At 43.3% G+C, this 26,759-nt stretch overlaps 1 protein-coding gene and 1 pseudogene across 2 annotated transcripts in view; one reads left to right on the forward strand and one right to left on the reverse strand.

The window, feature by feature from the left end:
* Positions 1-25,599, reverse strand: part of KLHDC4 (kelch domain containing 4) — a 42,505-nt gene extending 16,906 nt beyond the window's left edge. Inside the window, exons 1-5 of the mRNA XM_081117618.1 lie at positions 25,440-25,599; positions 22,438-22,529; positions 20,908-20,986; positions 20,198-20,296; positions 10,737-10,873 (exon numbers count right to left, since the gene is read on the reverse strand). Coding sequence (XP_080973744.1) covers positions 10,737-10,873; positions 20,198-20,296; positions 20,908-20,986; positions 22,438-22,529; positions 25,440-25,538 — 506 coding nt within the window. The 5' untranslated portion in view covers positions 25,539-25,599. The remainder of the gene's footprint in view (positions 1-10,736; positions 10,874-20,197; positions 20,297-20,907; positions 20,987-22,437; positions 22,530-25,439) is intronic.
* Positions 10,930-11,704, forward strand: LOC308547966 (centrin-2 pseudogene; annotated as a pseudogene). Its single transcript has 2 exons — positions 10,930-10,971; positions 11,238-11,704. The product of its transcript is annotated as a centrin-2 pseudogene (transcript).
* Positions 25,600-26,759: the final 1,160 nt, after the last annotated feature.

Genomic DNA, 26,759 nt, shown 5'->3' on the forward strand with positions numbered 1-26,759 from the left:
AGAATCCAGGTAGCCTATCAAACTGTGTTCGTTTTATTTTTATTTTAACTACTACTGTTAATAAGAAAACTATTTGTGGAATGTTTATTCTATGCTATATGTATTTATTCCTCACAATAACTGCATGGCACAGACATTATATTTAATCCCATTTTACGAATGAGAAAATCAAGACTTAAGAAATCAAGAAACACACTAAGCTAGTCAGCAGCCGAGCCAGAACTTAAATTGAGGCAATCTGGTCCCATAACCCGCACTTTCAACAGCGAAGTAAGACACTAAAGAAATCTATGGGCCAAAAAATTACCACTTACCCTAATGGCAGTCTTCAATTTCATAGATCCTTGTCCTTACCCCTTGATTTTCCTACAAATCAGTCACACTGTCTCTATGTGCTGGTCTTCCTCCTTATACACAGCACATCAAGACGATCGTCAATCAGCAGTGAAGGAACAGGGGGGTCCACACAAGCTTCCACTCCCACGTCTAGGGTTTTCTGGCTTCACTCACAGTTGCTGCACAGCTGTTAATAAAGCCTGCCCATGAAGTCCAGAAAGCCTCAGACCATGAGCCCAACCAGCTCATGGGAGGAGCCAGAGAGCAGAGCACATCTGTGTTTCCATTTCCACGTGAATGTTTCACACTCCAAGATTCATGGTCTGATTTCAACTTACTCATCATTGCCTTTTGCAACAAGATCATAAAAAGAGCTCTGAATCATTTTGCTATTAATTCTTCTTTTCTAGGATGTCAACTTTTCTCAGACACAGCTTTAAGATACATATACTAAGTGGGTTTAGCTGAAGCCTCCACAAATGTTGGCTCCTTTCCCAAATGAAGAGAAAACAGAGTGCCTTCCAACATACACACACACACAGTATATTATTTTTCATTCAACCAATTTTTATTGATCATGTACTAAGTACTCTGATGCATATAAAAATGTATTAGTTGTACACAAATGTTCATAGAGGCATTATTCTCAAGAGTGGAAATTGGAGACAACTCAAACATCTATTAGTAAATGAATGGATAAACAAAACATGGTATATCAAAACAATGGAACATATTCAGTCATAAAAGAAATTCTGACACATATGGCAGAATGGACAAACCTTAAAAACATTATGCTAAGGGTAAGCCAGTCACATAAGAATACTGTAGGATTCTAATTACATGAAATATCTAGAATAGGCAAATCCACAGAGATAGCAAGCAGATTAAAGGTGACCAGAGACTAGGGGAAAGGACAAATGTGAGGTGAGTGGGCAATGGGAATGTGATCTTTTTGGGGTGATGGAAACATTCTATATTTAACTAGCAGTGGTAGTTGTACAACTCTGTGAATATGCTAAAAACCATCAAATTATGTATTTTGAAAGGGTGATTTTTTTTTTTAAATATGTCTTTATTGATTTCAGAGAGAGGAAGGGAGAGGGAGAGATAAAAACATCAATGAGGACAGAGTCATTGATTGGCTGCCTCCTTGCACAACCCCCGCTGGGGATGGAGCCCGCAATCCCAGCATGTGTTCTGACCAGGAACTGAACCGTGATCTCCTGGATTATAGGTCGATGTTCAACCACTTAGCCACACCGGCTGGGTGAAAGGGTGATTTTTCAGGAATATGAAAAACATCCAAAAGTAGCTGAGTTCTATAAGAAGCCTGACCTCCTTGTTTGTGTTTATGGAGTCACAGATGACTAGTTAGGATGGCACTGTTTTTAGAAATAAATGGAGAAAGGGTGTCAAAATATTTCTCCCCTTACCCAACTGTATCTCTTCCAGGGGGTAAGAAAGGAAAGTGGGGTTCACCTTTAGAAATGCTGGCTTTTCAGTGTGGCAGGCTGACCTAACTAAACTTTAACAGACTGGAAACCTGAACTAGTAGGACAGGCCCGCTATGACTGAAGAAGGGGTTAAAGATGCCTGAGCACTCTGTCTGGTTACACATTCAGTTCCCCTCCATGACTCCCAGCTTTGCTCACTATCAGAGAAGTCCCACCAGAACAAGCAGCACCAGCGGAATTTTGGAGGTACACAGAGAAGGAAGGAAGGAAGGAACCAGGGCATGGCCCCTTTCCTCTGCCTTGGGAACTTCTCAGGAGCATTGACATCTCCTCTAGCCCCAGAATTGACCCCACCCCCAAAGCCTAGCAGTGGGATGTGGCTTCTAGCTGTCCCCATTGGTTTGGTTTTCTTCACCACAGGTGCAACCAAGCTCCTTCCTGTCTTCCTGATTAGAACTTCAATGATACACCAACCTTTGTCAAATGAAAGATGTTTGAAAACACCAGATGCTAGCTATTTTAGGCTGAATGCTTGTGTCCTGCTCACCCATCCCACCCCTGCCAAAACCATATGTTGCAGCACTAACCCCCAGTGTGATGGTATTTGGAGGTGAGGCCTTTGGGAGTGATTTGGTTTAGATGAAATCATGAGGGTGGGGCCCCCATGACGGGATCAGGGCCTTTATAACAAGAGGAAGAAAGAACTCTCTCGATGAGCAAAAAAAGACCATGTGAGGACACAGCAAGAAGACAGCCGTCTATGAACCAGGAAGTGGGCCCTCACCAGACACCAAATATGCCAGAGCCTTAATCTTGTGGACTTCCAGCTTCCAGAACTGGGAGAAATCAATATCTGTTGTTTAAGTCGGGATATACAGTATTCTGTTATAACAGCCAAAAAAGGCTAAGAAGATAGCCTTTCTACTGTTTCACTATTTCAAGGTTGTTTCTGCTGATAATCACAAATACACCTTCAATGATCAGCCACTCATTTGCTTAAATGGGAAGGAAAAAGTAATTCTTTCAATCCCTTTCCTGTCCCTAGCCCCTCTGCAGGTCCTCCGCCATGAAACATGGTAAAAGCTCCTATACTGTGAGTGACAGAGCAGGCAGGGCAGATGCTCACAGTCCTGCCTTTGGTGTCTAACTTCCCTCAAACTTACGTAAGTGCACATACATATAAAACACAGATACCCACCCACCCACTTTGCTTCCCTACCCCTGAAGCAAATGCAGCTGGGGAAGGAGAGATTGACTGTATATTTTATAAAAATAAAAAACAGTTAGTGCCTGGCCAGTGTGGCTCAGCAGTTGAGCAATGACCTAGGACCCAGGAGATTGCAGTTCGATTCCCAGGCAGGGCACATGCCCGGGTTGTGGGCTCAATCCCTAGCAGCAGAAGGCAGCCGATCAATGACTCACTCTCATCTTTGATGTTTCTATCCCTCTCCCTTCCTCTCTCTGAAATCAATAAAGTATATTTAAAACAAATAAACAAACAAAAACCAGTTAGTATACAGAATCAATGTTGCCAAATCAGGCTTTTTTCCTTAAATTACCAGGGCAGTTTTGCAGGCACCTCCCACTGAAGATAGATTGAAGGGAATCTCAAAATATCTGCCAAAAGCTGGTCATACACTTCCAATGTACAATGAGGAGGCCAATGCTGGCATTTCACTTAACCTTTGGTCTTTTTGATGATAGTAACCCTATGATTTTTCCTTTCATTTTCAAACTCTTACGATGTTGAGTAAACACCTATTGCTAGAATGGAGAATGTGCATAAATGAAGACAATTAATGATTACTCAGTGTCCATTTGTTGTCAAATGTGCTACAGAAACACCACCAAAATGGCAAGAACCAGAGAGATGAAAATGTCAAGCACTGGCCTGGATGGAATAGCAGGAGTGCTCCTGACCAGCTCATGGTGCTGTAAATCAGCACCACCAGTGTGGGAAACAGTTTGCCAGGGCAGGCTACAGCAGAACCTGTGCAATCCTATGTCCCCATCGTCTTATTCTACTCATTAGACATAAACGCAATGGAAACACATATATATGTTCATCATAAGATGTGTAAAAGAATGCTGACAGCAGCACCATTTGTAAAAACTGAAAACTGGTAACTTACCAATGCCCACCACCAGTCAAACACACAGTGGCCTATTTCTATAATGGAGTATTATACAGCACCAAACCGAACAAACTATTACCATATGCAGCAACACAGATAAATCTCACAAAGATAATGCTCAGCGAAAAATGCCAGACGCAAGAGTCCATTTGTATGATGTTCAAACCAAGCAAACCTTATCTGTGCTTGGGGGTGGGCACTGGGGCTTCTGGGGTGCTAATAGCACTATTTCCTGGACTTGAGCAGACAGACACATTTACTTTGTAAAATTCATCAAGCTGCATGACTGTGTATTTTTCTTTATATACAGTTTACTTCATTAAAGTATACATTTCTTTAAAAAAAAAAAAAAAAAAAAAGCACTTTTACAAAAACCGAACCTGCCTTTGGTCCACTTGGAGCCATAAGCACCATTTGGAGAGGCCATCCTCTGAGTAGACAGTGGCTGCAGAGGTGTTTCAACCTGCAGGGTGCTAATGGCTGCATTTGGTCCCTCTTATGCCCACACACAGGCACTCTGACAACACTTGGGGTGGTAGCAGGACCTGCTCAGGTCACTCAGCTTCCAATGGCAGGACAAGGCATGAGAAGGATGTGATCAGAGCCTGTGCTCTTGTCTCCACATTCACTGACCAGTGCCGCACCCCTGCTAAAACACAGAAGATTCAAGGAACCCCTTCCGTCACCTGTGAGCGCATACCACCTGACCTCAGACCGCAGGAGAACAACTCTTACCTAACTACTCCAGGCAGGCCCTGCCTCTTCCTGCTATCGTGTCTTCAGAGCGGGCCATACAAGGATAGGCCCGCTGTATCAGAAGCCTAGCTTAAATCAGTATCAGAAAAAACATGTATTATATAAATCAAAAAGTTGCCAGCTAGGAAGAGAGAAATCCATCCTCTCCTCCAATGAGAAAAACCTGTTTAAAAGCCAAGAAAGGGACTAAGTAGAGGTGCTGATTTAACTTGGCCTCTGTTGGCCTATACCAATATGTAACCCTTCTCACTCGCAGTTGTAGTCTCTCCAACTATAAAACTACCCCACGAGAGTGAAAAATATTTACAAAAAAATGAGTGCAGAGTGCCCAGCCAAATTCTGTTAACAAAATAAATTCAGTTCATAGTGAACTCCTCCTGTGCTTTTCAGATGATACAAGCCAACATCATGTGGATTCTCCCAGACTGAATAGTCTTCCCCGGAAAGGGAAAATCAGCCTTCATTTTGGCTAAATGTCCTTACCTTTTCTTTTAGATTAAAAAAAAAAAAAAAAAATTACAGAGGATAAACCGTCAGCAATCATCTTCTTTCAATAGTGGTCATTACGTCAGTGTACTAATAATCAAGCCCAATTATGAGCAGCAGCAGCAGCAGCTCCAAGTCAAAATCCCACATGCTGTAACCTAGCCCACAGACTCCAAAGGCTGACTTTAATAATTAGTCTACCTGCACTTTCCATGGTTATATTGGGTTGCGTTAATTAAGCCTGCACAGCCCTGCTGAACAATTAGGTGATGCTTTCGTTTTGGAATAATTAATAAATTACAAAAGCAATACCTTCATGATTTAAATTGTTAAGGATCTGAGAAGCATTTTATGTGAGTTTCCTAACTTCTGAAGGGACAGCAGGCATCTTCACAACAGTGAACAATGCTCAAAATCAGCACAAGACCAATCAGCAACCAAGGCTGATGGACCAGTCAACGAGGCCTACAGCTGTGGTCTAGGGCCACCTGGATCAGGGTCGCTAAGGGGGCTGAGAAGGGGTTAATATAAAATACAGGTTCCTGAGCCCCATCTTAGAACGGCTATGAATCAGACTTGATATTTGGGGTGAGGGCAGGAGTATGCATTTTAAAAGCTCCCTAGGTGCTACTTGGACATGAAAGTCTGAGAATCACTAATAAAGTAACATAGGTATTCTCTCAATGCTGAGCCATCTCCCCAGGCTGACAAGTCTCCCAACCACTCCTGCTGAGAAACCTACCTTAGGGTGACCCTTCCAAATGCAGATAAGGCCAGAAAAACTGCTTATTCCATGGTACTGCCCACCGGAAGTCTAGCACCTGCTACACTCTTAAATGAGAGTGAACACTGAACAATTAAGACCACCACCCAAACAAGAAAGCTGTGTGCTGGAGGAGCACTAGGAAACAGACCTCCGCACACTCAGTATGGGGTGCCAAGTAGTGTCTTGGGGAGAACAATGAGACACAAAGTAAAGGCTTTAGGAACACACACCTTTGACTTTGCAAGTCTACTTCTAGGTTGGTTTGCACTTTACTAAAGGATAAAAAATGAATCTAACTAAATGGAGATAAGTACAATGTTCCTGATTGGGAACAGTGAGGATTAGAAAGATGCCCACTCTCCCTAGGTGCATCTATAAATGAAAGCAACCCAATAACAATCCCACTGAAATATTTAAAAACAGAACTTGAAAAACCAATTCTGAAGTTCATATAAAAAAAATGAGTGCTGCCTGGCCGGGCATGGCTCAGCAGTTGAACATCGACCTAGGATCCAGGAGATCGCGGTCAGTCAGGTCGCATGCCCAGGTTGTGGGCTCAAACCCCAGCAGAGGGCATGCAGGAGGCAGTCAATCAATGACTCTCTCATCATTGATGTTCCCATCTCTCTCTCCCTCTCCCTTCCTCTCTTGGAAATCAATAAAGATATATTTAAAAACAACAACAAAAAAGAGTGCATGACAAAGAAATTTTTTAGGTAAATGGGAAAAACCCGCCAGCTACCAAATTATACCACAGAGCCATAGCAATTAAAATGGAGTAGTTCTAGAACAGGTGAAAATAAAAGATCAATAAATCAGAAGAAAATCAAGAAACAATCCAGACCTTCCTTGTGTATGTGCACACACCTGCACACGTGTGTTTGCAGGCACCGGGGTTTCTGGCCCACTTTGCAAACACACATGCACGTAATTCACACTCAAACTTTTTTCTCAGGCATGTGTTTTTGTGCATTTTGTTTGTATGTATTTTTGTACATGCTTTTCTGTACAAAATAAGAGTATTTCCTTAAGGTATAGTCCTAAAAGTGAATCTGGAGTCAAAAGGTATGCACATTTAAAAATATGATAGAATGACAGATGCTGCCAACATTCTAACCAGAACCAGTTTGTTTTCCCAACCCTCACTGGCACTGAACAGGACTCCTCTTTTTAGTGTTTGACATTTGTGACTTGCCTTTTTATGCCCTTTGCTCAGTTTTCTGTCAAGTCACTCACTGCTTATTACCTTATAGAAGGCCTCTATTTTGAATATGAGCTCACTTTATGATGTAGGTACTGTCTCCCCATTTGTTATTATTCTCAACTTTCCTCGCAGCATCATTTCCCATACAAAAACTTAAATATTTCATATGGTCAGATCTATCAATCTCCTGTGGATCCTGGTGCAGTGACTGACTTAGGAAGCCCTGACCAAGATATACTTGTTTCCTGTGCACAGACTATAGACAACTGTAACAGCAAGAGAAGGGGCTACACCCAAAGTGTGCTCTCAACAAGGCAGGGTGGTTGGGAGGACGGCAGTTGTGGGGCTGGTCAAGGCACCGAGCATTTTAGGAGGGCAGGAGGTCAGCACCCAAGATGAATAAGGGTGGGAGACAACACAAACAGGGAAATGGACATCTGTCAAATAGTATCTCATACATACCACTTATGACATTTTTGCATTCCATCAGGAGCCTTAAAAACTGAGCAAGCCTCAAATATAAGGCATCTCATAACCATAAATATGTGAAGGAGTAGTATCTGAACTTTACTGAGCAGCAGAAACACAGAAATTAAACTGGTCATTTAAAATCTCCTGGCAAACAAAGTAAGAAGCAAAGCTGGGGACAGACCCTCCCAACTTCCAGATCTGTGCTCAACAGGCTTCACCTTTCTAGTCACAAGGGCACTCCCACATGGCCCTTAGGGACTATAGGTTCAAGTGAAATGCACTCGTCACACCCTGGCCACCAAAGCGAACAGCTCAAAGCAACACTCTGCCAGTCTCTCTGCTCTTCTCACCCATAAAGAACTAGAGACCACCACCCAGAAGGCAGGCTTGAAAAACAGCGATTTAGACAAAAAAAAAACAAAGCATATAATCCTTTTCCTGCCCCACCACTCTATTTAAACTAAAATCAAGAATAGCAACTGACCCGGCAGGGCGTGGCTCAGAGGTTGAGCGTCAACCTAGGATCCAGGTGATCGGGGTTCGATTCCTGGTCAGGGCACATGCCTAGGTTGCAAGCTCGATCCCCAGTCGGGGGCGTGCAGGAGGCAGCCAGTCGATGACCCTCTCATCATTGATGTTTCTATCTCTCTCTCTCCCTCTCCTTTCCTCTCTCTGAAATCAATGAAGATAGCCCAGCCGGGCATGGCTCAGCGGTTGAGTGTTGACCTAGGATCCAGGAGATCGGGGTTCAATTCCTGGTCAGGGCACATGACCTGGTTGTGGGCTTGATCAATGACTCTCTCATCATTGATGTTTCTCTCTCTCTCTCTCTCTCTCTCTCTCTCCCTCCCTCCCTCTTCTTTCCTCTCTCTGAAATCAATAAAGATGTATTAAAAAAAAAAAAGAAATCAATGAAGATATATTAAAAAAAAAAATAGCAACTGAATTTTATCTTTGTAGTTTCACATTAGTCTTTAATAGGTTCTACACTATGCCTTCAAAAAATATTCTCATGCCCTAGCTGGTATAGCTCAATGGTTAGTTAGAGCATTGGCCTACGCACTGAAGGGTCCCGGGTTAGATTCCAGCCAAGGGCACGTGCCTCAGTTGCAGGCTTGACCCCCGGCCCTGGTTGGGGCTCATGAGGGAAGCAAGCAATTGACGTGTCTCTCTCGCATTGATGTTTCTCTCTCTCTCTCCCCATCCACTCTCTCTGAAAAGCAATGGAAAAAATATCCCCGGGTATTATAATGAGCAAGTACTCAGGTAATGAGAGAGATGTTTATCACAGACAATTTCTGATTTAGGACAAATGCCTCAAATGCTGCATAAGCATAATTGAGCCAACAGCATCAGAAGGCAGCTGGAATCGTGTGCTAAGCCGAGGGCAGCCATCTCTGGCTGGGTAGGGGACAGCAGCCACAGCGAGCTGTTCAAAGGGCACTACTCAAGTGGCCACACATCAATAGTGCCTCCCTGCTTCTTTGGAACAAACACCCACAATACATGTTATAGAACCAGAAAAAGCTGAAGGACACAAGAAAGTGTGCATGTCATAAAATACCTCAGAGTATCCCCTACAGGACCACCCCACAGATGTGCCATCATCAACACTAGGCCTAGCCGAGTAGCAATAAGACGTGTACATATTCTTTCATGGAGAGGTTTATTGTTCCTCATCCATAAATTTGGAAATATAGCAACCAAAGCTGATAAAAATGCTATGAAAATAACAATAATCATCACCAACAATGAACAAGCAAATATAATTGGGTTTTGAAGAAAATAATTGATGCAAAACCAGACAACACAGACTGCATACTCTGGGCCTAAATACTTTTTAAATTAAGGGGAAAATGACTAAGCTTCAATATACACATAATGAAATCAATTTTAATATGAAAATAATTTCCTGACTGCTGTGCCTACTGAGATAATGAAGCTTTCCCAAAGCAAGTAAGAGAAAGGGAAGTGAAGTCAGTAATTGGCAACGCACACCAGGCTCTTCTGGTTCCGATTTTATTCAGATTGCCACTAGGCCCTTCTCCAGCAGGTTAGCCCGGTTTGGGCACTCTACTTACACTTTGCACTTGCACAAAGGTCTCTTTACATAGTTAGTTCCACTCCAGGCCTGAAGCCAATCAGATCAGTTCTCCACAGCCAGGCACTGTGGTCTCCTAAGAGGCTCATCATCAAACAGCCAAGCACACCCTCCAGGGAGGGATGCTTCCCTTCAATGAAAAGTCCCAGGACCTGAAAACACTTTTCACCACCACTGAATTCCGCAGTGCAGGTGCCTGCTCCACTGAAGTGAAGAAACTCTGGTTTGCTACTTTAGCAGTAGAGAGGGGCACACTGCAACATGGCACACAGCCCAGCAAGCAGGCGTGCACACCAGGAGAATGAAGCCAACTAACTCCTTCAATCTGTCACTCTCCTAGGTTTTTTCTCATTAATAATTTATATGCAGACATAATGTGTACAAATTATGTCTTCACACAGAGAGTCAGGAATACAGCACTGACCACTGACACTAGTGGTGAAGTGCAGTGGTAAATGTGACAACCACATACCAACATCACTGAAAGATGCAGAAATCAGGCTCCAATAATGGCTGAGCCTAGTTTATTGAAGAGCAATATAAAGGCTTTCCTGTTCTTCATCTTACTGGCTCCACTGTTTCTATGTCAACTAGACCTGGAAAGAGCACTCCCTTTTAGTAAATGCCACAGCTCCATTCCAGCAAGCTGAAACCCAGGGCACGTTTAAGGAGATAAACAGATGGCCCAGGAGAACTGCATTAAAATATCATCAGTGTAATGCAGAGAAGGGAGGAACAAGACAATAAGCCCGGATGCGGGGCTGCTCCCAGCGACCCTGGCAACACCTTCAACAAAGCCAGGTGTCAGGCAGCAGTGGCCAGGCTAGGCTTCTCTGTGAAGGATGCAGAGAAAACTCAAGCTCTTTTCTTACTGCAGTTACCAGTGAAGCTGGGCCCTCAGGGCTCTGCAATCCGTGCTCTTCAAAGCCATGGAATTCTACAATATCTGATTCCATCACTGTGAACCAAGCATGCTGGCATGGACAGGAGCTGGGCCCAGAGGTTGACTCATCAACCAGTGCCTTACCTGACTTGCTCCCAGGTCTTGGTGGCCAAATGCAGAACCCAGAGATCCTTATAGTGGTAAAACTGCTCTCCATCGGGAGAAGCAAACTCCCCCCCAAAGATCCACAGCTGCCCGCCACCTTGAGGCACCACCACAGCCTGTGAAAAGAAAGGTGACAGGTAAAGGCAAAGCCGAACAGCTCTTGGCCAGCTCCATGGGTGCAGCCCAGCGTCTGCACTATCCACCAGAATACATGGTAGTCTTGGCCAGCACCCACAATCCCGCCTTGAGGGAAAAATTCCTGGAAAATCCCTCACCAACAAATCCTCCTAAGTCAAAATCTAATAAATTTTCAGGCATTCCTAGGTTATGCCTGAAATTAACATCCACTTATATTTAGACAACCCCACATCCCATCAGAATGGACACAATTAGAGTTAGTGTGTACTCTGGTTGCTGTAACAATGCAGTGAGGAGTCGGTCGCTAACTTTAAGGCGGCAAATGTGGCATTATCTACCCAGCAAAAAAGGATGAGTCCTAAGCCGGAGCTTACCACAGGGGACAGAAAATCTGGCAAGCTTTTGATCTCTTCGATACTGATGCAACAGGGACTACTGATGTTAAGGAACTCAAGGTGGCAATGAGGACACTGGGCTTTGAATCCAAGAAAGAAGAGATTAAGAAAATGATAGGTGAAACTGATATGGAAGGGACAGAAAAAATGAATTCCAATGACTTTTTTACTGTGATGACTCAGAAAATGTCAAGAAAGATACCAAAGAAGAAATCCTGAAAGCTTTCAAGCTCTTCGATGATGAAGAAACTGGGACATTATCATTCAACAATCTCACACGCACTCAAGGAGTTGGGCAAGAACCTCACTGATGAGGAGCTGCAGGAAATGACTGAAGAAGCTGATCGAGATGGAGATGGAGAAGTTAATGAGCAAGAGTCCCTGCGTATCATGAAAAAGACCAGACTTTATTAAGATTATTCTCCTTTCCTACTGCAAGCACACATAACTAGGTTCAGTGTGAAATCTGATTTTTGAAACATAAACAGTTTTTCCCCCAACTAACCTCCCTGTGTAACTTTAGTAACAACCTCACATCTATTTTAGATTTTTGCAAGTGTTCACAATAAAGTTCTTTGTAAGATGAAAAAACAATAACACAAGAATGGACACAATTATGTCAAAAGTTAACATCAGTTATAACACAAACTGCGTAGTATTTTCCTTTTATTAAATACCTTTAATAAAGCTGTTTACCGACCCTCATTAATCCCTTTCCTAACTATTAAGCAATGTACACCTAAAACCACACTCATGAACAAAACACGTAATACGCAATATTACATGTAATTACAAGTGTTATTAACACTTATTTTTTTAAAGACTTAAGCATAACAGGAAGGCACAGAGAAGCAGTAAGGACAATGTCCTTTGTACCACACCTGCAGAAAGCTCTCACACAAGAGGACAGAGTGGCACATAGCCACGCCAACCCTGCACTGTACCACATCAAACTTTCAAGAACCACACATATATATTTCAAGGTATTACTGGGGTTGGTGGAATGTCAAAGTTTTCACAGAACAAATGGTCCACAGGCCAAACATTCCATAAATTAATGTGTTGGTCTGAGTGGTAAAGCAGCTGAGAACAGGGACTCCAGGGCTCACATCCCATGAGAATTACACTTCACATTCCCAAGGTTACTAACTCAACAAAAATGAAGGGAGAACACCCAACAACCCAGACCCTGCCTTAGTATCAGAAATGCAAGGATGAAAACACAGAAGTTTGTTCAGGCCATCTTGGTGTTTTAGAGAACCAAACACTTGAGTTTCCCATCACCCCAGTGAAAGCTCTATCTCCATGGGGCAAGGGTAACATTCCAGACTCTAGACTGGGATTGCCATGCTAGATCCCCGCCAGAGGAGAAAAGCAAGTCAAAGTGTGTGATTAAAAATGCCTTTCCAGAAGAGGAAAATATTAGGTGAAGGCAGCAATTTTCAACTGGTGTGCCGCAAGAGGAACACACACAGGTGTGCTGCAAGAATTTTTAAAAAACATGCAATACGTGACTAGTCAGGGGCACTGGCCTCTCTTGCCTTAGACTGTCAAATTTAAAAAATGACAACAGCCAACACAACAATAGCCATCTGGTGTGAATGAATCAAAATTATACTTTTTTTGTCAGATCGACAAAAAATATATTTTTTGGTGTGCTGCAGAATTTTAGTAATTAGTTTATATATGCCATGAAATGAAAAAGGTTGAAAATTGCTGGGTAAGGGAATGTATTTCAGGTAAGAGTGGATCCTATTTTACATAAAATAACCTTTACAGATGCAAATACAAGAAATACAGATTTTGAGAATTTTAAAGGCAATTCATACACTACCTAGTCCAGAGTTTTTAAGCTTTCGGACTGGATTTTGTCAAAGATTGTTGAAGTGAAAACTAAAAGGTAACACACAAGACTGGGAACCCTCCTGAGAACTCCAGGTCGGCATCCTTCCCACCCGCAGACACGTAGACTCCAAGCTCCGCCTGCCCTGCCCACTCTCCTCAGGGCCTGCTGCCCCAGTGGTTTTGCTGAAGACCCAGGACACAAGAGGCCCCGACAAAACCACCCAAAATGGCCCGGCTCTCCAAGCCACACACCCATTGGCTAGCCAGTGGCTGAGAGAGCCCGCCCTCCACTGAGAAGTTCAGGGGTGTGCCACCTGACGGACAGTAGTTTCAAAGACAGCCATGATGTGGCTGGTTTTGCGGTTAGCTGACTTATAAACTGCATATCTGAGGGGACAGACTTCACAAAAACTTCTCCTGCAAGCGCCCCACACATGTGGAATATAACACTCAGTTGATACCTGGCACAGAGCGGGCACCAGGCAAGCCCACCCTGGGAGTCACTAGCCACAGGGTTCAGGCAGTGAAGCAGAAAATGCGACCATATCCTTCACACCAAGGGCGTGTGGACAGGAAACAGCCAAGAAGCCTCCTTGGCAGGGAGCTCTGAAATGGTGGCCACAACAGCAAGCACAGTGTGGCAAGGGAGACCTGGGTCTGGTGCTACTGGGCACCAGGACACTCTTAGGCATTCCATGTGAATGCCTACTTGCCCTCACATGCCTCCACAGAAAAGTTCACACCGGGAGGGTCAGACGGCGATTCTCAGGAGCTCCACTCCAGGCACCCAGAGCACCTGCTGCAGTTTTGTGTGCACTGTCTCAGCACAGATGACAGATCTAAAGAGGGACAAGCCAGTTTCCTATCACTCTAAAACTGGGGTGGGGAACCTTTTTTCTGCCAAGGGCCATTTGGATATTTATAACATCAATCGTAGGCCATACAAAATTATCAACTTAAAAATTTGCTATGGCCTGGCCAGCATGGCTAAGCGGCTGAGCATTAACTGATGATCCAGGAGATTGCAGTTCGATTTCCCGGTCAGGGCACATGCCCGGGTTGCTGGCTCAATCCCCAGGGAGCATGCAGGAGGCAACTAATCAATGACTCTCATCATTGATGTTTCTCTCTCTCACTCCCTTCCTCTCTCTGAAATAAAAAAATTTTTTTAATTAGCTATGAAAAAAGCCCCTAGATTTATTGAACTTTGAGTCCCCCCTGCAGTTGCCTTGGCAGGGCCAGACCAAATGATTCTGTGGGCCAGATACAGCCCGCCGGCTGGATGTTCCCCACCTCTGCTCTAAAACCTCAGTAGTTTCTATAAGAAAGAAACTGATCGTTTCAAATCTTTAAAGCAGGTATGATTATTAGCCCAGGCCCAAATCTAACGTATTTTTTCAGTTTAATGAAGTTAGGTAATACATTCATGCTATGCAATACAATGGAGTTTTGAAACATAATAATACAGAAGGCTATTTAATGGCATGAAATAATACTATAAATAATGCATCAACTGGGAAAACCAATATACAAAAGATATATACATATATGTGTGTTTGTATGCATATGCCAACTAATGTGAAATATAGACGTGAAGAAATATAAATATGCAGAGAAAAAAATGAAAAATGTAAATGAGCAGCTCTAGGATGATGGAAAATGAACTTACTTTTTTTATTCTTTCACTTTTTTTTTTACAATGAATGTTACATACATAATCAGTGTTAAAACCGTTTTTAAAAAATGAAGTCCAACACCAGGCAAGAAAAAAGGCTGTAAGTCACAGTTCATCTTCTACATCCTAACCCCCATCTTAATCACAGTATCAGGCCTGTCGCAGTCAGAAGTACAGGGAATATAGGAAAGTGGATCAATAGTCAGTGATCTGGGGGATTTTACTAACCTAGTCCTCAAAGAAAAAATAATAATGTATTATTCAAGAGAAGATTAAAGCTATAGAAACAAGCATAAGACTTCCACTTTTGACCGGGATGAAGCAACCTGTACCACTCTAGCCCTCCCACAGTAAATGAGAAAACTGGACAAAATCTATGAAGGAACTAGAATCAGGCAACAGAAAGTATTGGACTGTGACCCTGAGGACAGTAAATGAGAAAGGTGAGACCCATGCCTCTGGGGGCAGTCTCTGTACCCTGGTGCAGAGAGAGAAGCCCAACAGAGCAAGTAGTCTTATTGAGCTGAGGAGGCAAAGATCAGAGTTTAGGAATACTGAAGTAGCTAGAATTTGCAGGCAGAGTATTGGAGAGAGAGCATCCTAGAAATCCACATGGGGTCCCCTGGAGCCTTTGAGCACTAAGCTGCACATCTGCAGGAGAGGCTGGGAACAGAATCACCACTGTGAGGCTGAAAGCTTGAAAACGACCTGCACTTACACGAGGCTTGGAGACAGGCAATTTCCAACCAGAATTAGTGAAAGATGTCACCAAACAACCAGGGCATTCAGTAGAGACCCAAAAAAGGACACACCCTAGGGTTAAGCCATCTCAAAGATCTGTAAGTGACTTAACCATCTGCCAAAACAAAACTCATCAATTGCTGATAGATGAAAACAAAATCCAGATAGTCAACAGGCAGCGTTCACAAAGTTCTGCATCTAACCACACAATACTAGTGGGAAAATGTGATTCATAACAAGGAAAAATGTCAGTCCATAGAAAGAGACCCAGAAATGACAAAGATGAGAAAATCAGTAGACAAGAACTTGAATACAGTTATAAATATGTTCAAAGATTTAAAGGAAAACGTGAACATAATAAACAGACATGCAAACAATAATCAAGACCCAAGCAATTTCTAGAGCTGAAAAATACCATACATAAAATTAATAATTCACAAGTTCACAGCATATCCACTTACCTTGAAGAGCAATAAAAACTATCAAAATGAAAAGAGAAAAAAGACTGGGAGGAAAAAAAGACAGAGACTCATTGCCCTGTTGGATATTAAACAGTCTAACATACATATAATTGGACTTCAAGAAAATCACAAAGGTACATCAAAATCAAAGTGCTGTAAAATCCATCTTTTAAGCTGTCACGGGGAGGGGGAGAAACAGACTGAATACAGAAAAATTCAGAAAAAAATGACAGTAACTGACTGCTCCTTAGAACACTATAAAAGAAAAAGAGAGAACACTTTAAGCCAGAAAACAGAACATCTTTCAAGAGCTAAAAAGAGCTGTCAACCTAGAATGCTGTATCTAGCAAAAATATCCTATGAGTGACTATAAACTGAAGACATTTTCACTTAGGAAAAAAGCTGAAAAAAATGTGTTGCCAGTAGATTTGCACTTCAAGAAATGGTAAATAAAGTTTTCGGCTGAAGGAAAACATTCCTACATGAAAACATAGATCTAAACAAGGAATGAAGTGTGCTGAAAATGGTAAATTTATAAATCAATATAAGATATTTTTCTTTCTCATTTTAAAACTTCTTTAAGTAATAACTGTCCAAAGCAAAAACAATAGCATTGTATCACTGTGGGGCTTCTAATATATATGGAAATAAAATATATGAGAACAGCAGCACAAAGAATGTCTTAAAGAGTTTACTTTAAAAGAAGTCAAAGCATTTCAACAAAATTACTACCTATAATATCCTTGTAAGATAAGGATTCTTTTGCATATAGAAGAGATAACTGAGGTATAAGTTGGCCTATGTCAGTTCTCCAGAAGAAAGATGGCTGGATTCTAGGAAGAAACGAAGTCACTGGCTTGACTGAGATAGAAGCAGACCTTTCCCCTACTCACTGCTCGCCCCCCTTTGCACTGTCAAACTTACAGAAAGAATTATACCCCCAGGTTCTCTTATGGGTGATTAGTTTATGTATTTTGTAAAGGAAGCTATAAAAATAAAACAGCTTTATATATATTCATGCACAAATACACAGAGTGGTTTTGAAGTAACTGTTTAGACTAACTGGCAACCAACATTCTCTGTCTAGATATAACGCAGGCAAAGCACTATGCTGTGACCAACTGAATGAAGTAGGACAGCACTGCTCGGGGGCAAGGCAAGGCCATCCTTCCCAGCATCTACTGTCCTATTTGTCCCATGAGGCTATTTGCTTCCCAAGCATTTGAGTTTGTTGTCTTAAATGGAATAAAATCATGCCTGAAAAGCTTTAAGTTAGCAACTCTCCCTTCAAATAAAAAAAAAAAAATTAAATTAAAAAAAAGCCCAATGGAGTCCAAAATAATACACAGGCTCTGAATGGATTTTGACATCAGACACATGCTTCAGCTTCGTGAAAGCTGAGTCCTAAAAACATGCAACACCATCAGGACCAAAGAAAACACAAAATATGGGACATCATACGAAATGGCAGATTTGTCTTTCTTATATGTCCCAGCCCGAGAATGGTGCCTTACACTTAAAAGATACTCAGTATTTCCTGAGTAAAAAAAATCTAGGAGTCTTACAACACCTGCTCAGATGGAATGTAAAGAAGCTATTATTTAACTGGAAGTTAACACTTGCAGCAGTTCAAATGAACACTGCCAATGGAATTCCACTTATTTCATGAAAAAACATTTTGTATATAATAACTTTTCTCCATAAACTACTTACTGCTCTTTAATGCACAAAGGCCAATAAGAACACAGGTGACATTTTTTATTAACCCATCTGAAACTTTTTCTATTTTTATGAGAATGTATTTTGTTTCAAGGGAATTTCAGTCATTACTTTGGGAGATACAAACATTAGATGAAGAAGACAACGACAGGAACTCACGACATTTGCCGCCTGCTTCTTACCCAGCCCTCGATTCTCAAGTCTCACTGCGTGTCCTCCACAGTCCAGGCAGGAGAGTCTGACCTCCCGTCTTCTCTCCCAGGTCACTTAATCACTTTCAGCAGATGTTACTACCCTTCACTTTCTCTCATTGGGCTGTATTCATTTTCAAAAGGCCATCTAAACTCTCCAATTACACACTAAAATAAACTTCACCCCATTCCCAAATCCAGAGATCCTGGAGAAAAGAATAAAGGGTACATGCACAAGCTCTCTCTTCCTACTCCTTTGCTCCCTAACTGGTTAAGATAAAGACCACTGCTCTAACGTCATATTCATTAAACTAGTCTATAACGAGGAAACTTGTCTCAGATTTAATGTGGTAGAATTTGAACTGTAATGACCTTTAGGCAAAAGACTCTATAACCAATTTTCTGTTTCTCATCACTATGATTTATTGTGAAATTCACAGCATAAATAGCAAGCCAACCTTAACTACAAGGATATTATTGAGCCGCAGACTAATAAAGTCCTCATCAGGCCTGCACATGAATCACAGCCTGCTGAGCACCCTACCAAAAAGCTGAATTTAAATATCTCAAAGACTTTTATGACTCTAATTCCTCAAGGACACAGTTAATAACTGTGATGAAGAGAGAAAAGAGCCTGGCCGGGCGTGGCTCAGTGGTTGAGTGTCGACCTAGGATCCAGACGATTAGGGTTCAATTCCCGGTCAGGGCACATGCCTGCGTTGCAGGCCCGATGCCCAGTCAGGGGCATGCAGGGGGCAGCCAATCGGTGACTCTCTCATCACTGATGTTTCTATCTCTCTCTCTCTCTCCCTCTCCTTTCCTCTCTCTGAAATAAAGATCTATTTTTAAAAATTTTTTAAAAGAGAAAAGAAAGCCCAGCTGGTGTGGCTCAGCGGTTGATCCCTGTTCGATTCTGGTCAGGGCACATGCCCGGGTTGCGGCCTCAATCCCCAGTAGGGGGCGTGCAGGGGGCACACGATCAATGACTCATCATTGATGTTTCTAATTCTCTCTCCCTCTCCCTTCCTCTCTCTGAAATCAATAAAAAACCAAAAACAAAAAAAACAACAAAATAAAATAACCATTAAAAAAAAAAGATAGAAAGGAAAATAAACACAAAAGCAGCTCCTAGCCTGTGTTATATGACATGGGCATGAAGCTTGACTGCTGCATTGGGACATCAGCATTCTTAGAACCCAGGAATCTGATGGGACATTCAGGAGGATTGGGGACTCCAAGTGCTCACCACTGGGGCAGGACAGGACTTAGTCCTCAGCTTAGAGGCCAGGGACAGATTATTCACTTCAGAACTGCAGTGGGCTCTGGTAAACAAACTTGAACTTATCAAATCCCTTTATTAAAATCCAAGCTTACTAAATCTAATTTTTAAACCTGAAAGCAAGTGCATTCCTCTTTTCCAGAGGATAAACCAGTCCAAATACTTACAAGCCTTCTTGTGCACAAGATGTTCACACACTTCAGGCAGGCAGGTCCTTCCTCCCACCCAATTTCAGATCAGTAGGCTATTTCTGAGTACAGAATCATACAAAGGAAAATCACAAATGCCATGGTGGGTTCATGTAATCATCTTCCTCACCATGGAGAGGTATCTATCACTCATTCAAATTGTTTTTCTGAGCCCCGACACTGTTCCAAGTACTGGGTTATAATAATGAACAAGACCAAGTGCCTGTCCTCATGTAGCTTTACAGAAACTGAAACCAGGAGCCCTTCCCAGATAGGTGAACAGGTCTGACAGAGCTCTCCTGGGGTAAGCTGAAACCAATCAATAACCTGCTGATATAGTGCTACTCCTTCATTATCCCCAGTTATGACTCATTCCTTCCAAAATAATTATTTTCCATGCAGCATTTACACCTATTTTTGAACCCTGTTTTCTCGTTTTCATCTCTCTAGTCACCAGAGCTTGGGCCTACGGGAGCCTCTTTCACACCAATGGAGAAGAAGCAATTTGCTGACTACTGTATGCCAGGCACCACACCAGGTATTTTCACCTGGATTACTTCATATGATCTTCGTACCACCTGGAGCTGTAGGCGTTCATCTCCTCACCTTACAGGTAAAGACAATGATGTGTGAAGAAGCTCAATAACAAGTCCAAGTTAGAAAACAGCGAAGTGAGGACCATGTGCAGGACCCAGTCTCTGTACCAGGCTGCCTGTCATTTACCAATTCTAAAAGTCTCTAACAGGATCCTCAGAGTAAAGCCCCAATAGGAACAGAGGGAAGGCTAAGGGTCAGTACTGACACATACCTGGTGAGCACAGCGCCTCGGAGGTGGATTGGGGATTTCTACCTTGGTCCAGGTGTCCTTCCTGATGTTGTAGATATAGAGTTCATTATATAAATGCGTCTGCAGGAAGAAAGAGGAACTTGACTGTCATGAATGATGCTTCCATGCAAGTGACAGTAACTGGAAAAAAGGATCTCAATCACTAGCCTTCCCTGGAAAATATATTTCCTAAAGAAGTTTTAATGCAGGGTGGGTGCAGCTGGTCCCCTGGATCCTTTGGGATGATGACAAAAAGTAAAAGACCATCTGTCCACCATGCAGGGAAAGTGAACTTTATGCTTTTGTAACTGTTTCATATACAACTCTGAAACATCAGTCTTTCTGGCCTGTTTAAAAATAAAAATTAGATCTAAAACTGATCAGTACTTTTCCTGTTCAAAACAACTTTGGAAACCCATCACGAGAAAGAACAGCATGAACAATCCACCTGAATAAGTAGCATGTTGGCCAACCTCAAGCAGGCAGTAAGAAGAGTGACCCTAAAGGTCACTAAAGGATGCTGACAGCTTGTCAAGGACAACGTCACATGCCTGTCCTAACAGCTCAGGAGGTGGGATACATGGGAGGGGAGTTAAAGGACCAAGTATTTGCTATAACTGCTCTAAATAAATTTTACTCCAAATGAGACCCATGGAAATTTGCAAAGGAAAGAAAAAATATATATACTTTACTTTTTGGCCATTGAAATATTCACCTCCAAAAAGGATTAATTCATCTTTCTCAGGATGAGCGGAGAGAGAGGCATTTAACCTACAAGAGACAAAAGCAGCAGATCAACACAAAACCAAACCATTTAATGCCCAAGCTGAGAGCTATTCTCTCTTCCACCAGAGTACTTCACCAGGAATGAGGCTTTTCTAAACTTTTGTGGCAGAGGAGCCTGGGGTGAGAATAGAGGCGAAGGCACCACCCTTTAAAGTAGTCTGGGCCATGATACTAATACCCAGGATCCCTGTCCCAGGAGGGCTGGACCTGGGCTACTCCCACAGTATCTGGCTAAAATCACCAGGTAGTGACAAGCCTAGATACTCCTACTTATGTGCCAAATTTTCCAGAACTGTCCTATTTTAAGGGCCTATCCTCCTAAGTCACAATCAAAACTGCTCTTAAAAGTCCAGTATTTAAGCATTTCCATATACATCCCAGACACCTTTGATCTAGAAAAAATGGCAAATAACTTTCTACTTATTTTATACATGACGGCAAAAGAATAGCTATAAGGAAATTATACATACATCCTGACCATTTCAGTGAAAACTAATGAAAGCTATTATGGTGAATGAAAGGGTAATTCACTGGAAAATGCCCTTCCTTCAAAATCCCGAGTGGTATTCCCCAAGGTGCATTCCATAACGCCAATTCCAAAAGATGCTTTTCGAGGGGAAAAAAAGTTTCAAGGTCAAGTAAATTTGGGAAATCTGAAAACTATTTTTCTCTTGGGGATTTATTGTATACAGAAACATCTTACAGGCTAAGAAATTTTGCAGTAAAGAAACCAGTGTTAAAATAGTGCCGCTGCTGTGGCAAACAGTCTCTTAAAAGTTAAACAGAATTCTCCACTCCTAGGTGTGTAGTCAGGAAAATTGAAAACACCAACGTTAATTACAGCACTATCCACAATAGCCCCCAAATGAAAACAACCCAGCATCCATCAATGGGTGAATGGATAAAATGTGGTCCATCCATACACAGAAATCCTACAAAAAACTTTGGAGTTTTCACATAATTTACAAATTCATTTAAAATGGCTTATACACAATTTATATTTAACAATCACATTTTTCTCTAGAATTTAAAAGCATTACAAACAAACGCAGCTAAAAGCTATTGTGATTTTAAGTTTTCCACCTGTGATAGGCACTTTTAAAATACCTTAAGAACCAAAGAAAAGCTCATTAGGACAACACTTTAGTCCACAAATTGTTACCAGTTGGGGAGCTTTCAAACCTGGCACAATTTCCCAGGTGAGCACCTGTGCTGAGACCTCAATTCCACGTTTCTGCATGACAAGAGAGCTAAATAGCCTCATGCCATCTTCAGGAGAAAGTAAAAAAATGTTCTGTGGGAGCTAATAAGAACAGGTTTTAATGATGAAGATGTCGCAAGTACCTGGTTATTTATGAAAACGTTGCCTATTTAAAGCGGTTTTCCAATTTATACAAGAAAACTGTCTGAAGCTATAAGAGTCCTTCCTCACTTACCTTGGTGAAGGTGGAGAGCAGGGTGTTTCCACAATCTGAGTCTTTTTGGCATCTAGTGTCTGGAAATGGGCTATGAGAGCTTCAAGGTCTTCCTAAAGGCAGACAAGCAATCACATGAGATGTTTTCTTAAATCCTACTGTGGAGTCCAAAGCCTGGGTCAGCTTTCCCACTGCCCATTGAGAGAATCTGACATGTGCAAAATACTCAGAGCTTCACCTTACAGGTAATTTTCTTGGAAGTGTGGATGCTTGCACATGTCACCTCATTCCAAATCCTCACACTCCCCATGAAGGGCCTTCCACTTAGACAAGCCAACCCTGACTTCACACTGGCATCTTCAACCGCCTCTCAGAATCCCAACCCTGAGCCACCCAACCAGCCTGCTTCGCTGTCTGCACAGCAGCATCTGATATAAGAATTATTGCTCATTTATTTTCTATTTTCTGTTTCCATCTCCCTCCCACCAAAACACTAAGAGCTCCAAGCAAGCAAGACTCGTCAGTCTGCTTAGAACAGCCTTCATGTGCAGGTTTGGCAACTATGGGCTGCAGCCACTCTGTGTAAAAGGGTCTCTATTTTTACAACTGCAGACAGGATTTAAGATTTACCTATCTAGCTGGGTGGCACTGGAACCTGGTTTTCCTACCTCCAGACCAGTGCCTATTTCTCTGTATTAACCACCCTCCAGTGTCATGGGGAAAGTCCCCTTCTAACCCTATTCTCTCTTGAAAACTCACTCCCCCACTTTGCTTATGATGAGACCTGGGATATGTCCCCTGCCTTCCTTCCTACCCACCCCCCACATATGCGTAACCACAGCCCTCTTTCCCTGGTTCCACATCTCATACTGAAGGTAGATGTCCTTCCTGCACCTACAGACACTTGCAGACCATTCTTCCTTCCTCTCCAGCCTCACTTCCCACCCCATTCCCCTCACTACAAGCTTCACCGGCTTCCTCTCAGTTCCTTTAATCGGAACACATTCCCTTGGCCTAAAGAACCACTGGGACCATCCCTCCACTTCCCCCCAGTGTAATACCTTCACCTCCCTGAAATAGCCACTATCGGGAACTGGGTGCTCATTCCTCTCCAGCACTTCTTTACATTTCACTACACGTTATGTATCCCTAAGCGCTACACACACACACACACACACACACACACACACCCCAACATATACATTACAGCAAGTCCTCAAATAACATTATTTCATTATAACGTTGATGAGATACCATAAGAACTTAACTCTTGTTTATATCAATTAGCACAGAGTAAAACTAGTTTCAGTATACAATCATACCTCAGAGATACTGCGGGTTCAGTTTCAGACCACACAATAAAGCAAGTATCACAATAAAGACAGTTGTAATCTTTTAGCTGGTGGAGGGTCTTACCTTCAACTCATAAAAACGCAACACCTGTGAAGCGCAATAAGGTATAATAAAACAAGGTACGCCCATCTGTCGTTTTGCTTAAAGTCACAGAACCTATGGACGATGTTGAGGACTTCCTGTGTTGTTTTACATTTTTCAATCCTATGTAAATGGTATCATACTGTATATTCTCTTGCAACTTGCTCTGTTGCTAAACAGTTTGATATACTGAATCCACTCACTTTCACTGTCACAAAGCTACCATTCCATCACAGCTTCTCTATCCAGCCTGTCAATGAATGAATGTCAATTTCAATCTTTTGTTTACATAAACAATACTACTATGGCCATTCTTTTTTCCTTTTTTTTAAATATATCTTTACTGATTTCAGAGAGAGGAAAGGAGAGGAAAGACAGACAGAAACATCAATGATGAGAGTCACTGGGGATCGAGCCCGCAGCCCGGGCACGTGCCCTGACCAGGAATCAAACCTCCATCTCCTGGATCCTAGGTCGATGCTCAACCGCTGAGCCACGCCTGGCAGGGCTATGGCCATTCTTGTACCTGTCTCTGTGTAGCTGGGGGAAGTTTTTCCAAGGTAAACTTTTAGGTGCATAACTACTGGGCTTCCACTATGTCCAGATACCTGGAGTTTTACAGAAAGACCTGGAAGGAGGAAGGAATGCTGGAGTCACAATTGGTTCAAGAGCTCCTGGCCCAGTGTAATTCGTCTCAGAAATTATCTTCCTTAAGGCAGATAAGGTGGGAGGAAGGAGTGGCTGGAATGAGGAGCAACAGGTGTGATGGGAGAGCTGTTTTATCAGTCCCAGTGCAAAGTGGTACTAAAGCCCACCAATATGCAGTTAATCCCAGTCACATGAGGATAAGCGTTATCACCGGTGTGTCTGGTTGGGAGCAGGCTTGGTTGCTCTACTCATCAAGAGCACAGGCTCTGCCTTCTGGAGACCCACCTCAACTCCCACTTCTTGCTACTTGGCAGCTGTGTGATCCTGAGCAGTGTATTCTGATTTCCTGTCCTATGGGGACGCCAAAGGTACCTAGGTCACTTGGTTGTGAGGGTTAAAACCCAGAGAGCACAGTGCCTGGCACACAGCAAACACTCATGAACCATTACAAATTGCCCCAGGTTAGGGAGCGAGAGAGCAACAGTCAACAGAAAGCAGAACGCTCAACTCTTAAATTCATCCCCGTTCCATCTGCAAACCCTGCAGGGGGGGGAAGGGGAGGCAGAGAAAGAGAGAGAAGGGAAGAGGGCCTGAGAAAAGAGAGAGTGGCGGTTGCCGTCAACTGCTATGGAACGCCCCAGAGTTTCACTCGGTCAGTCCACGGACGCTCGCTGCCCGGGGCTGCTGCGAGAATTACAGTCTTTTAAAGATGAGGAGGAAAGCTCAGAAGTCAAGCCCCTGTCCTCAGATCACGCCCCTGGCAGACGCGCGCCCGCTCACCCCCGGGTCCTCTTACACTAACTCCCGGCCCCCTCCAGCGCCGGGCCGAGCGAAACCCGGCAACGCCAATGGACACCTGACCGAGGAGGCGGCGGACGGAGCAAGGCAGCTCGCGCGGAGGAGTACGAGCGCACGGGGGCCCGGCCCGCCCGCCCGCTCACCTCCTCCTTCCGTGAGCGCTTGGACACCTTCTTCTCCATTTTGGCGGCCGTCTTCTCCGCCCCGCGGCCCTTCTTCTCCTTCTTGCTCTTCTTGCCCATCGTGAGGGTCTGCGGCGGTGCCGGGATGCTGAGGATGGCCGAGAGCAGGGAGCGGCGCGCCGGTAGTACGTAAACGGCCGGCGCGCGTAATGCGTCACTTCCGGGGGCGCGGCCCGCGCTCCGTTGCTTCTCTATGGGTCGGGGAAAGGAGCCTGGGGGCCCAGTGCGCCGGCTGGCGCCGCCCCAAAGTGGCGGGTCTGCGCCCGGTCCCCTCCGCGAGACCTTAGCAGCCCAGAGGGCCTCAGCAGTTACGGTTTTCCCAGCGACCGAGCCTGGCCTTGAAGACTGGCTTCAGTGTTTATTGCATTTGGGCAAATTGCTTGGCCCTGTGTGGAATGACCCAATGGTGACTGTAAGGGAGCGACATTTTTTTCTACCTTGGGCCCTTTTGTGTTCTTTTTCTTTTTTTTATTTTTCTTTTTTAAAAATATATCTTTATTGATTTCAGGGAGAGGAAGGGAGAGAAAGAGAGAGAAACATCAATGATGAAAGAGTCATTGATCGGCTGCCTCCTGCACCCCCACCCGCACCCCCACCCCGCCTGAAACCCGGGCCTGTGCCCAGCCTGGGAATGGAACCGTGACCTCCTGGTTCATGGGTCCGTGCTCAACCCCTGAGCCGTGGTGGATGGAGGTGGGCCCTTTTGGAAATGAAATGATTGTTGTGGCTTCAGCCCCAGAAAGACGTTCATGCTCCTGGAAGGATTTGCAGGCCCTAAGTGAGGACAATCCCTTCTCCCCCCACAAAACGGCCCAGTACTGTGAGGCGCTGAGAATATTTTGCTCATCAAGAAAAACAGCCCTGCTGTTCCGCTTTCTACGCGACTTTTCTCCAAAGTCCTGTGTTACAGGACTTATTTCTTCATGGGTAGAATGGGACTGATGGCACCTCCCCTCCAAGGGTAGTCAGTTTTTCAAGCCTGAGGAATTCGAACTGCCCACTAGGAAACTGTGTTCTAGTATTGGACTCAAATAACATAATACATGGGAAAATCACTTGTAGGACATGGAATGCTAAGGTTTGGACAAAGCAGAGTGGAAATGCTTATCATTACTTAGAAGACAGCAAATAATAAAAGAAATTGGACAAACTAAGGACAATCGCAAGCAAACATCTGGCGAAGGGAAAACATACATCAGGATATGATGTAGTTTCTTTGTGGGTGAACCGCCACAGGGCTCCGCCTTCAAGCAGTTACCTTAGATCTAATCAATTTGCTAA

This window comes from Miniopterus schreibersii, assembly GCF_964146895.1.
Source record: "Miniopterus schreibersii genome assembly, chromosome: 18".
NCBI lineage: Eukaryota > Metazoa > Chordata > Mammalia > Chiroptera > Miniopteridae > Miniopterus > Miniopterus schreibersii.